The sequence below is a fragment of the Chiloscyllium plagiosum genome, chromosome 21 (assembly GCF_004010195.1).
Source record: "Chiloscyllium plagiosum isolate BGI_BamShark_2017 chromosome 21, ASM401019v2, whole genome shotgun sequence".
Classification (NCBI taxonomy): Eukaryota; Metazoa; Chordata; class Chondrichthyes; order Orectolobiformes; family Hemiscylliidae; genus Chiloscyllium; species Chiloscyllium plagiosum.
Genome location: NC_057730.1, coordinates 37,336,054 through 37,350,017, shown reverse-complemented (window position 1 = coordinate 37,350,017; position 13,964 = coordinate 37,336,054). Strand labels below are relative to the sequence as shown.

Sequence of the window (13,964 nt, the reverse complement as noted above, 5' to 3'; positions counted from 1 at the left end):
CCCTCCCTCTCCTGAATCCCCATCTCCTCCCCCTCATCCTCCCTCTCCTGAATCCCCATCCCCTTCCTCTCACCCTCTCTCTCCTGAACTTCCATCTCCTCCCTCTCACTGTCCCTCTTCTAGCCACCCATCTCCTGCCCCTCACCATCCCTCTCCCGTACACCCATCTCTTGCCCTTACTGTTTCTCTCCTGCATCCCCATCTCCTCCCTCTTACTACCCATCTCCCGTACTGACAGCAGAGGTTAGACACTGAGGAAACTGTCCTATGCATAATCCCATCATACACTCCTGAGATACAACGTGGATTAGATACAGAGTAAATCAGCACACTGTCCATTTAAAATGTCCAAATAATGGTAAATCTCCCATCAAATCAGAACTACAGTTGAGATTTTGATCTACTGTCATATCTTGAGACAGGGATCAGAAGACCTCTCTCAAACCCATGCAATAATCATCTCCCACAAAGTCTGCTTAAATATTACTACTTCTGTTTTAAACAAGTAACTTTCTTTAAAGGGGATGTGGCATTGTCTGCAGTGTTGTGCTCAAAGAGTGTCTCTCTGGCTGACATTGGTCTTTGATGCAGATTGCTGTCTGAGACATCACTGACACTGGGCTAGGAATTCACTCTTTACAGGTGCAGTATCAACTAACTCACCATCAATAAAACAATGAACGTCACTGAAATGAAAATGGGAGGGTGGTGAAATGGGAAGTGGGGGCTAAGACCAATGGCACTGGTCACTGGATCCTAAAACAAGCCAGCAATCAAACTCCACTTCCGGTGTTCAGGATGCAGATCAGGATTTATGACCACCAGTGTCACAGCTTTAGACCCCAGAGTGAACATGACATGGAATGAATGAACGATTGAGTCAGGAATTGTGCTTTCCATTTAACACACTGACCAGCTGTCTAGTTTAGACACTGTCAATGGCATCGGAGCTACTCACTGAATATGCCATGTTTGATTACAAAGAGAGGGAGTGAGACTGAAAGATATATCTGTAGAGGAGAGACAGAGAAAAAGAGAGTGTGAGAAAGGGACAGAGTTGGAGTGCATTCAAAGGGAGAGAAAATGTCTTGTGGAAGAACAAAGGGCTGGGGGAGAGAAAGGGCTGGGGGAGAAACACAAAGAACAGAGACAAAGAGACCGAGGAGGAGGCAGAGAGAGAGAGAGAGAGATAAAAGGGAGAGGAAGGCAAAAAGATGGAAGAAGCAGAGGAAGCAATGGGGAGAGAGGCAGAGAGTCAGAAAGGGGAAGGGAGACAGAGAGAGAGAGCAAGGGAGGGAAGAGATGTGAATGAGGCAGAGAAAGTGGGGAGGTGGAACAGGGGCAGAGAGAGGTGGAAAGGGAACCAGAGAAAAAGGAGGGTGGGAGATGGACAGGGTGAGGTTGAAACAGAGGTAAAAGTGGAGGTAAAGACAGAGAAAAGCAGAAACTGAAGGGAATCAAACAGACTGGGACAGAGGCAGAGAAATTAGTTTTAGTCTCTTTAGGTTGATTGATTATCAATTTTTTTTGTTTAAAGGGTTGACTGACAAATGGGCAAGTGGCCTATGTACGTTAACAGGCACAGTGGGTGATGAGTGAAGAGGTCTTCGTGTGAGCTAGGTTACTGCCATTAGAAGGAAGTACTGTTGCAAATATTTACTCTCTATGTTTCGTGTTCTGTGGCACAGCTGTTACGTTTAGTGTGTGGGATATGCTGTGAATCAAGGAGCTGCTGTATTAGACACGCAACATCATGTCTTTGGCACTCTCCACATTGCCATCTGTACTGACTGGCTGTTCTAAAAAATAATTTTGTTTGTTTTCTCTCAGTAGGTTAGTCATGAGTGTGTTTCCCCTTCAAGTCCAGCAATTGGACTTCTAAACTTGTCCGAGACCAATTACAGCCATGGGATCTGTTCCCTGTCATGCTCAATTTTCTGTCATTTCACTCAGAGACCTATTGCAGTTTGGAGTCAGCAGCACCTCCATTCACGAAAAACCATTAGACTGTTCCAGGCTACAGTTCATTGGTCAGGATTCGATTGGTGATGGAAGAGGCTCAAGGGGCTGAATAAGCTCCTTTTCTTAATAAACTAATATTGTAGCATTGATAGACGATTGGTTAATAAAGAGAAAATGAGGTCTGCAGATGCTGGAGATCAGAGATGGAAATGTGTTGCTGGAGAAGCGCAGCAGGTCAGGCAGCATCTAGGGAACAGGAGAATCGACGTTTCGGGCATTAGCCCTTCTTCAGGATTGGTTAATAAACTCAAAGCAAACAGTAGGAACATTCTGAAGTTGGTTTTAGCTAGCGGAAGGTCACAGGAGCCAGTGCCTCGGTTATCTGTAACCAATATTAATGCTTGCTGAAGGTACAAAACTGGATGAGAACGTTAACTGTGAAGGAGCTAAAGAGGGGCTGCAGAGACAATTTAAGGGAGTGGGCAACAAGATGGCATGTGGAGTACAATGTGGAGAAATGTGAGGGTATTCACTTTGACCATTAGAAATGAAAAGCAGAAAAGACATGAAACTACTGAATGTTGATGTCAATTCAAGGAACTCAGTAAATAAACATGTGGGTCCAGTAAACAACCCAGAGGACAAATGTTCTACTGGACTTTATTGCAAGGGGATTGAAATACAAGATTAAGAGATAGGGTTTTGGTGACACCATACTGGAATATTTCAGTCTCCATATTTAAGAAAGGAAAGATTTGCAATGGAGGTTCACTAAATGGGAGAAGGATTCACATTTTCGGATCATTAGAATCTCTTCTGGGATAGAAGTGACCTGTACAAGAATGATGGATTGCACCTGAATTGGAAGGGGACAAATATACTGGCAAGGAGATTTGCTAGAGCTGCTCAGGAAGAGTATACTTACCCAAGGAGATAGTGAGGAAAGAGATCAATCTGAGACTGGTACAGTTGAGAAAACTAGCGAGTCAAACAGTCAGGACAGGCAGGGACAAAGCAGAAAACAAGGCAGGACTGATCAATTAAGCTGCATTTATTTCAATGCAAGGGGCCTAACAGGGAAGGCAGATGAACTCAGGGCATGGTCAGGAACATGGGACTGGGATATCATAGCAATTACAGAAACATGGCTCAGGGATGGGCAGGACTGGCAGCTTAATGTTCCAGGATACAAATGCTACAGGAAGGACAGAAAGGGAAACATGACAGGAGGGGAGTGGTGTTTTTGATAAGGGATAACATTACAGCTGTGCTGAGGGAGCATATTCCCGGAAATATATCCAAGGAAGTTATTTGGGTTGAACTGAGAAATAAGAAAGGGATGATCACCTAATTGGGATTCTATTATAGACCCCCTAATAGTCAGAAGGAAACTGAGAAACAAATTTCTAAGGCGATCTCACTTATCTGGAAGAATAATAGGGTGGTTATGGTAGGGGATTTTAACTTTCCAAATATAGTCTGGGACTGCCATAGTGTTGAGGGTTTAGACGGAGAGGAATTTCTTAAGTGTGTACAAGGTAATTTTCTGATTCAGTATGTGGATAAACCTACTAGCGAAGGTGCAAAATTTGACCTACTCTTGGGAAATAAGGCAGGGCAGGTGACTGAGGTGTCAGTGGGGGAGAACTTTGGGGCCAGCGACCATAATTCTATTAGATTTAAAATAGTGATGGAAAAGGATAGACCAGAGCTAAAAGCTGAAGTTCTAAATTGGAGAAAGGCCAATTTTGACTGTATTAGGCAAGAACTTTCAAAAGCTGATTGGGGGCATATGTTCGTAGGTAAAGGGACGGCTGGAAAATGGGAAACCTTCAGAAATGAGATAACGAGAGTCTAGAGATAGTATATTCCTGTTAGGGTGAAAGAAAAGGCTGGTAGGTATAGGGAATGCTGGATGACTAAAGAAATTGAGGGTTTGGTTAAGAAAATGAAGGAAGTATATGTCAGTATAGACAAGATAAATCGAATGAATCCTTAGAAGAGTGTAAAGGCAGTACGAGTATACATAATAGAGAAACCAGGAGGGAAAAAAAGGGACATGAGATAGCTTTGGAAAATAGAGTTAAGGAGAATTCAAAGGGTTTTTACAAATACATTAGGGACAAAAGGGTAACGAGGGAGAGAATAGGGCCCCTCAAAAATCAGCAAGGCAGTCTTTGTGTGGAACCGCAGGAGATGGGGGAGATACTAAATAAGTATTTTGCATCAGTGTTTACTGTGGAAAAGGACACGAAAGGTATAGAATGTAGGGAAACAGATGTGATATCTTGCAAAATGTCCATACTACAGAGCAGGAAGTGCTGGATGTCTTGAAATACATAAAAGTGGATAAAGCCCCAGGACCTGATCAGGTGTACCCGAGAATTCTGTGGGAAGCTAGAGAAGTGATTGCTGGGCCTCTTGCTGAGATATTTGTATCTTGATAGTCACAGGTGAGGTGCTGGAAGACTGAAGGTTGGCTAACGTGGTGCCACTGTTTAAGAAGGGTGATAAGGACAAGCCAGGGAACCAAAGACTGGTGAGCCTGACATCGGTAGTGGGCAAGTTGTTGGAAGAAATCCTGAGGGACAGGACGTACATGTATTTGGAAAGGCAAGGACTGATTAGGGATAGTCGACATGGCTTTATACGTGGGAAATCATGTCTCACAAACTTGATTGAGGTTTTTAAGGAAGTAACAAAGAGGATTGATGAGGGCAGAGCGGTAGACATGATCTATATGGACTTCAGTAAGGCGTTCAACATGGTTCCCCATGGGAGACTAGTTAGCAAGGTTAAATCTAATGGAATACAGGGAGAACTAGCTATTTGGATACAGAACTAGCTCAAAGGTAGAAGACAGAGGGTGGTGGTAGAGGGTTGTTTTTCAGACTGGACGCCTGTGACCAGTGGAGTGTCACAAGGATCGGTGCTATACGTTATTTACATAAATGATTTGGATGTGAACAAAAGAAGTATAGTTAGTAAGTTTGCAGATGACACCAAAATTGGAAGTGTAGTGGACAGCGAAGTAGGTTACCTCAGATTACAACAGGATCTTGATCATATGGGCTAATGGGCTGAGAAGTGGCAGATGGAGTTTAATTTGGATAAATGCAAGGTGCTGCATTTTGGGAAAGCAAATCTTAGCAGGGCTTATACACTTCATGGTAAGGTCCTAGGGAGTGTTGCTGAACAAAGAGACCTTGGAGTGCAGGTTCCTATTTCCTTGAAAGTGGAGTTGCAGGTAGATAGGATAGTGAAGAAGGCGTTTGGTCAGAGTATTGAGTACAGGAGTTGGGAGGTCATATTGCAGCTGTACAAGACATTGGTTAGGCTACCTTTGGAATATTGCGTGCAAATCTGGTCTCCTCCCTATCGGAAGGATATTGTGAAACTTGAAAGGGTTCAGAAAAGATTTACAAGGATGTTGCCAGAGTTGGAGGATTTGAGCTATAGGGAGAGGTTGAATAGGCTGGGGCTGTTTTCCCTGCAGCATTGGAGGCTGAGGAGTGATCTCATAGAGTTTTATAAAATCATGAGGGACATGGATAGGACAAATAGACAAAGTCTCTTCCCTGGGGTGGGGGAAATCCAGAATTAGAGGGCATAGATTTAGGGTGAGAGGAGACAGATATAAAAGAGACCTGAGGGGCAACCTTTTCACGCAGAGGGTGGTACGTGTATGGAATGAGCTGCCAGAGGAATGGTGGAGGCTGGTACAATTGCAACATTTAAAAGGCATGTGGATGGGTATATGAATAGGAAGGGTTTGGAGGGATATGAGTCGAGTGCTGGCCAGTGGGACTAGATTGGGTTGGGATGTCTGGTCGGCATGGACGAGTTGAACTGAAGGGTCTGTTTCTTTCCTGTACATCTCTATGACTCTAAATTATTACCTGAGCTGAGAGGGATGTCCTGCAATGACACGAGGAGTCTATGAACTGTGTCTGTGTTCTCTGGTGTGGAGGGGCCGGTGTTGGACCGGGGTGGACAAAGTCAAAAACTCATACGGCACTGGGTTACAATCCAACAGGTTTATTTAAAACTGCAAGCTTTCAGAGACCCTGCTCCTTGGTGTCATGTGTTTTTTGACTATATTCTCAGAGTTTAGGAGAATGAGAGATGATATCATTGAAATGTATAACATTCTGAAGGGGGTTGACAGGATAGGCATAAAAGTTGTTCCTGCTGGCTGAGAAACGTGGAACACACTGACACATTCCTGGAAGAAGACATCGACTGTTTCGAAATGAGATGAGGAGAAACCTCCGAAAGGGTTGAGAATTTTTAAAAATTCTTTACTTTAGCGGGTTGGAGAGACTGCATTGCTGGAAATAGTTACGGCTAGGATAGACAAAATCTTGGTCTCTCAGGAATGCACAGGATTTAAAAAGCAAGTGAGCAAGGGGCACTGAAGCCCAAACTCAGCCAGAATCGTTCTGAATGGGGGAGCAAGCTCAATGGGCTGAACGGCCTGCTCTTACTCCATATATTGAGTTCTTGTCATTCATTGGTAGCTCTTAATACTCAAGTCTAAGAGCTTGATCAGGCTTACTGTCCATGGAAAATAGGGTCACAAACACAGCCAGTGTTCAAGTGAAAAATTGTAGCCAATCCCAAAACTTGACACTGGACACCATTTTACAACTGTCAATTAGAGATTAATTCCTGGTCCAACAATTCCTGATGCTGCACAAATCTCTTATGGCACTGGTTTGTTTTTGAAAATCCCACCCCATGTTTGGTCAGTATGGTGATGCTCAGCCACAATAGCAGAAACATAAGCTACAGTTACAATGTCCCAGGGAGACATAACTGACCAATCATAATTTCTTTCAGTGCACCATGGCACTGACAAATAATAGGCTCAAGGTCCCACTAGGAAAACAACACTCTGGAGTGGATAGTTAGTCCTGCTGCCGATGAGCAGTGGGACCTCCAGGGAACAAAAATGGATATAAGCCATGAACTCGTCCCAGTCAAACCTTTGTGAACAATCACTTAACACACTGGTGTGCAATTGCATTATCAGTTATTTCAATCAGAAGTATTATTTCATTTAGAAGTAACAAACATTACTAGCTTTAGTTTTGTGAAATTGTCAAACAGATAAAGCTTGTGTCCACTAAGATTGGTACAACATCACTTTACAAGTAAGGAGGACATCCTAATTCCAGGAAATAGGTGGGTATTGGGTGCAAGATTAGAGTGTGAAAATCTGTCTTCTGACTCAATCCATTAATTTTAGGTTTTAATGGAAGTGGATTGAGGCCAGACAACGAATCAGTCCAATCACAGCCTCATCTCGATCCTTTATTTCAAATATAACTCTGGCTGGACCTCAGTTGCTAGAGAAAAGGGTATTGCTGCAGGAGCAGGGGATGTCAGAGTGTTCCCACTGACCCTGCTGGATCTGACATTGCTGCCTGGTCAAACACAGTGTGCAGACACCCTGATCTCCCTCTCCCTCCTTAAAGCTTTTCATCACACCTCCTGAGCCTCCAATCCCTCCCTCCTGTCACAGGAATGATGTATCCATTGACAGCCAACCTCCCAATCGCCCGGTTGTGGCTGAGAAAACAAGGGAAACAATTGCTAATAAAGCCCAGCCATTACACTTGATCAGGCTTGAGAGAAACCTGTCCATCTGAGATTCTTGATCACATTCTCCCGATCACAAGAAGGTGAGTCACCGTTTCCTTCTCCAGAGCAATTAGCGATGGGCAATAAATGCTGGTCTAGTCAACAACACCCACATTGCAGAAACAAATTAAAACATTTATCCCCACCTACTCCTCAAATAAACATCCAGCCTCAATGAACGGAAAACTTCTGCAGATTCTCAAGGACCTGTTCAAACACCTCCACCTCCCACATATTGTCCCAAAGAACAACGACCCCATTTCCATTTATTGATCTGCACCCATAACCCATGTCCAAATCACTCACTCCATTGCAGCGTGTCAACTCAAACCTATTCCCTTAACACCACAATCCACCTCTTTCCCAAAACACTCTATCGCAAACCCATTCCCCCAGACCCCTCACAAACTCACTTGCCCATCTCCAGCACCTACACTGTTCCAATCTCCAGCAATCACACCTTAGGCCCTATAAGAACTGCTCGCCCACTGTCTCCACAAACTCCAATTGGCTCCCTGTCCTTTGTGGGATCTTGCTATGTTAAAAATAACTGCCACCATCTGTCCAGATGCTGACGGACATTCCAGTTCAGGAACCCAATTCATGGCTGGACAGATAGTTGCTTTCCTGATCAAAGAATGCAATGTTTTGTTAAAAGCTTTTTTTTCCCACAGACATTACTGAAATTGTCCATTGTCAAAAACTCCCAGCTACCAGATGCTGTCCGGAAATCCTTCCTCCAGCTGCTTACCATTAGCAAGACTACTGGGCGCTAACACCGTCCTTTCAAAAGAAACTCTATATCCATCAGAAACATCTGCAGCCCATGAATCAGAAGCTAACTCTGGAACAGTAAGATTATCCCTACTGAGACAAAACACATACATCTGCCCAATTTGATCAATTCGGTGTCACTATCACAAACTACACACAAAGTTGAGAATTTCTCCTCGATTTCTTCCCTTAGCTTCATCCCTTCAAAATGTAGATTGTGCATACTATACTTTGCAAAGTGCTGATACCGAGAGATAAGCTTCAGTTGCGTCCCTACCTCTAGGCTAGATGAGACCCAGGTTCAAGCCCTATCTGCTCCAAGAGGTGTTTAATAAAACTTCGGAGCAGATTAATTAGAAAGTACCTGGGACGCTTATTTTTTTTTAAAAAAAGCAGCGCCGAAATCATGGCAACAATGATAGGTTACCGAAAAGCAAGGTGTGTCTGTTTGCAGACCTGCAACACAGGGGACTTGATGGGTCCACAAAGGGCTCGAGTCTGGGTCAGATCTGGACTGCAGTGTCCCACTCTGCCTGAACTAGGGTCCTGCCTGCTCTGCCTTGAACACACAGACACACACATACCAGTCGCTCGTCCCCTGCTTGTTAATTTGTGGCTTACATGAGATCGGGTCTGAAGTGGTGCAGGATCGCACAGAAAGCGAGCCCATCCCGCCACGAGGTCGTCATGTTGGTAATCTCCACGTTTCGATAGCCCTCACAATGCTTCTTGCACCATTGCTGCAAGGCTTTGATCGCGGCCATAGCGAGTCCGGAGAGAGAGAGAGACACACACACACACAGGCAACGTAGAGACAGACACCGGGCATAAAACAACCAGGAAATCCGGGAGAAAGAGATGAGAGGGGAAAAGCAAAATCAAAAGAAGGGGAGGGAGAGAAAAGGAGAGAGGAGAGAAAATGAAAGGGAGGAGGAAAGGGGGAGGTGTGGGTTAAGAACAGAGTACAAAAGGTTATCGAGTCATTAAAAAAAATGGGAGACGGAGGAAACAAGAACGAGAACAGTTTTAGAGAGGTAGGAGCTGAAGCCTATATACAGTTTGAAAACAACTTGAGGAGAGATGCAAAGAGAGAGAGAGCGGGCCCGGGACAGATGAACCGGACTCTCCCGGAGTTCAGCCACACTGACTCAGAGTGAGCAAGCAGCAAGGGATGTGCCCGGACCAAGAGCCACAGAGAAACTGAACAGCAACCCCAGGCTACACTGACAGCACACGACAGACTCGGGGAGTTTCCACTTTCAAATCACCAGCCGCCAGAAAAATACAAATCCGCACTTTCACATGCCCCTCAGAATAAAGGACTACCACACCTGGGAAGAAAACCCTCCCCTACCTGGGAATAAACCCCACCCACACCTGGGAATAAACCCCACCCATACCTGGGATAAACCTCCCCAAAATTTGGAATAAACCACACCCACACCTGGGAATAAACCCTACCTATTCACGGAATAAACCCCACCCATACCTAAGAATAAACTTCTCCCACACCTTCTTTATATCTGTAAATAAAACCTTCCCATTCCGAAAAGTATACCCCGCCCACACCTGAGAATAATCACCACCACACCTGAGAATAAACCACGCCCACACCTGAGAATAAACCACGCCCACACCTGAGAATAATCCCCACACCAGGAAAAATCCCCGCCCACACCTGAGAATAACCCCTGCTCACACCTGAGAAAAGTCCCCCCCACACCTGAGAATAATTCCTCACCACCCCTGAGAATATTCCTCGTCCATACCTGGGAATAATGCCCGCCCATACCTGAGAATAAACCCCTGCTCACACCTGAGAAAAGTCCCCCCCACACCTGAGAATAATTCCCCACCACCCCTGAGAATATTCCTCGTCCATACCTGGGAATAATCCTTGCCCACACCTGAGAATACTCCCCACTCACAACTGAGATTAATCTCCCCTCCCACCTGGGAATAATCCCCGCCCACATCTGAGAATGAACCCCTTCCACACCTGGGAATAATCCCCATCACACCTGAGAATAGTCCCTGCTCACACCTGGGATTAATCCCTACTCACACCTGAGAATAATCCCCACTCATTCCTGGGAATAATGCCTCCCACACCTGAGAATAAACCCCACCCACACCTGAGAATAATCCCTGCCCACACCTGAGAATATTCCCCAACCACACCTGAGAATAATCCACACTCACACCTGAGAATAATCCCCACCCACACCTGAGAATAATCCCTGCCCACACCTGGGAATAATCCCCGCCCACACCTGAGAATAATCGCGGCACACACCTGGGAATAGACCATGTCTACACCTGAGAATAAACCCCTCTCTCACCTAAAAATAATCCCTGCCCACACCTGAGAATAATCCCCGCTCACAGCTGAGAATAATCCCCACCCACACCTGAGAATAATCCCCACCCACACCGAGAATAATCCCCGCCCACACCTGAGAATAATCCTCACCCACACCTGAGAATAATCCCCACCCACACCTGAGAATAATCCCTGCCCACACTTGAGAATAATCCCCACCCACACCTGAGAATAATCCCTGCCCACACCTGAGAATAATCCCCGCTCACACCTGGGAATAATCCCCACACACACCTGAGGATAGTCCCCTCGCACACCTGAGAATAATCCCCACCCACAACTGAGTATAATCCCCACTCGCATCGGAGAATAATCCCCACCCACACCTGGGAATAATCCCCGCCCACACCTGAGAATAATCCCCACTCACACCTGAGAATAATCCCCACACATTTGAGAATAAACCTCGCTCACACCTGAAAATAATCCCCGATCACACCTGAGAATAATCACCACCCACACCTGAGAATAATCCACGCTCACACCCGAGAATAATTCCCGCTCACACCTGAGAATAATCTTTGCCCACACCTGAGAATAATCCCCGTCCACACCTGAGCATAATCCCCGCTGACACCTGGGAATAATCCCCACTCACACCTCAGAATAATCCCCGCTCACACCTGGGATTAATTCCCACTCACACCTGAGAATAATCCCCGCTCACACCTGAGAATAATCCCCACCCACACCTGAGAACACTCCCCGCCCACACTTGGGAGGAATCCCCGCCCACACTTGGGAGTAATCCCCACCCACACCTGAGAATAATCCCTGCCCACACCTGAGAATAATCCCTGCCAACACCTGAGAATAATCCCCGTCCACACCTGAGAATAATCCTCGCTCATACCTGAGAATAATCCCTGCTCACACCTGAGAATAATCCCCACCCACACCTGAGAATAATCCCCGTCCACATCAGAGAATAATCCCCGCTCACACCTGGGAATAATCCCCGCCCACACCTGAGAATAATCCTCGCGCACACCTGAGAATAATCCTCTCTCACACCTGAGAACAATCCCTGCCAACACCTGAGAATAAACCCTGCCCACACCTGAGAATAACACCCACCCACACCTGAGAATAATCCGTGCCCACATCTAAGATAAATCCCCACCCACACCTGACAATAATTGCCACCCACTCCTGGGAATAGTCACCCCCCACACCTGGCAATAATCCTCACTCGCACCTGAGAATAATCCCCACCCACACCTGGGAATAATCCCCGCACACACCTGGGAATAATCCCCGCCCACACCTGAGAATAATCCCCACTCGCACCTGAAAATAATCCCCAAGCACACCGGAGAATAATCCCCGCCCACACCGGAGAATAATCCCCGCCCACACCTGAGATTAATCCTCACCCACACCTGGGAATAATCCCCGCCCACACCTGGGAATAATCCCTGCTCACACCTGAGAATAATCCTTGCCCACACCTCAGAATACTCCCTACACACACTTGGGAATAATCCCCATCCACACCTGAGAATAGTCGCCGCCCACACCTGGGAATAATCCCCACCCACACCTGGGAATAATCCCTGCCCATACCGAGAATAATCCCCACTTGCACCTGAGAATAATCCCCACCCACACCAGAGAATAATCCCTGCCCACACCTGGGAATGATCCCCGCCCACACCTGAGAATAATCCCCACTCGCACTTGAGAATAATCCCCACCCACACCTGGGAATAACCTCCACCCACACTGGAGACTAATCCCCGCCCACACCTGAGAATAATCGCAGCACACACCTGGGAATAAACCATGTCCACACATGAGAATAAACCCCTCTCTCACCTAAGAATAATCCCTGCTCACACCTGAGAATAATCCCCGCCCACACCTGAGAATAGTCCCCGCCCTCACCTGAAAATAATCCCCACCCACACCTGAGAATAATCCACACCCACACCTGAGAATAATCGCACCACACACCTGGGAATAGACCATGTCTACACCTGAGAATAAACCCCTCTCTCACCTAAGAATTATCCCTGCCCACACGTCAGAATAATCCCTGATCACACCTGAGAATAATCCCCGCTCACACCTGGAAATAAACTCCTACCACACCTGAGAATAATCCCCGCCCACACCTTAGAATAACCCCACCCATAGCTAAGAATAATCCCTGCTCACTCCTGGGAATAATACCCATCCCATCCACACCCGATAATAATCCTCGCACACACCTGAGAACAATCCACTCTCACACCTGAGAACAATCCCTGCCCACACCTGAGAATAAACCGCGCTCACACACCCACACCTGAGAATAATCCCTGCCCACACCTGGGAATAATCCCTGCCCACACCTGAGAATAATCCCCACTCACACCTGAGAATAATCCCTACCCACACCTGAGAATAATCCCCGTCCACACCCGAGAATAATCCCCGCTCACACCTGAGAATAATCCCGAGAATAAACCGAGAATACAACGAGAATAAACCTCGCTCGCACGTGAGAATAGTCACCACCCACACCTGAGAATAAACCGCGCTCACACCTGAGAAAAATCATCACCCACACCTGAGAATAATCCCCGTCCACACCCGAGAATAATCCCCGCTCACACCTGAGAATAATCCCGAGAATAAACCTCGCTCGCACCTGAGAATAGTCACCACCCACACCTGAGAATAATGCCCACACACTTGAGAATAATCCTCGCGCACACCTGAGAATAATCCTCTCTCACACCTGAGAACAATCCCTGCCCACACCTGAGAATAAACCTCGCTCACACCTGAGAATAATCACCACCCACACCTGAGAATAATCCCCACCCACACCTGAGAATAATCCCCACTTGCACCTGAGAATAATCCCCACTCGCACCTAAGAATAATCCCCACCCACACCTGAGAATAATCCCACCCACACCTGAGAATAATCCCTACCCACACCTGAGAATAATCCCACCCACACCTGAGAATAATCCCAGCCCAAACCCGGGAATAATCCCCACTCACACCTGAGAATAATCCCCGCCCACAGCTGGAAATAAACCCCTCCCACACCTGGAAATAAACCCCTCCCACACCTGGTAATAAACCCCTCCCACACCTGAGAATAAACCCCTCCCATGCCTGGAAATAAATCCCACCCACATCTGGGATTAATCCCGCCTACACCTGGAAATCAAACCTCTCTCTCCTGAAAATGAACCATTCC

At 46.4% G+C, this 13,964-nt stretch overlaps 1 protein-coding gene across 1 annotated transcript in view; it reads right to left on the bottom strand.

Annotated features, from left to right (window-relative positions):
• Positions 1–9,652, bottom strand: part of micall2a (mical-like 2a) — a 95,151-nt gene extending 85,499 nt beyond the window's left edge. Inside the window, exon 1 of the mRNA XM_043711848.1 lies at positions 9,004–9,652. Coding sequence (XP_043567783.1) covers positions 9,004–9,146 — 143 coding nt within the window. The 5' untranslated portion in view covers positions 9,147–9,652. The remainder of the gene's footprint in view (positions 1–9,003) is intronic.
• Between the last annotated feature and the right edge of the window lie 4,312 nt (positions 9,653–13,964).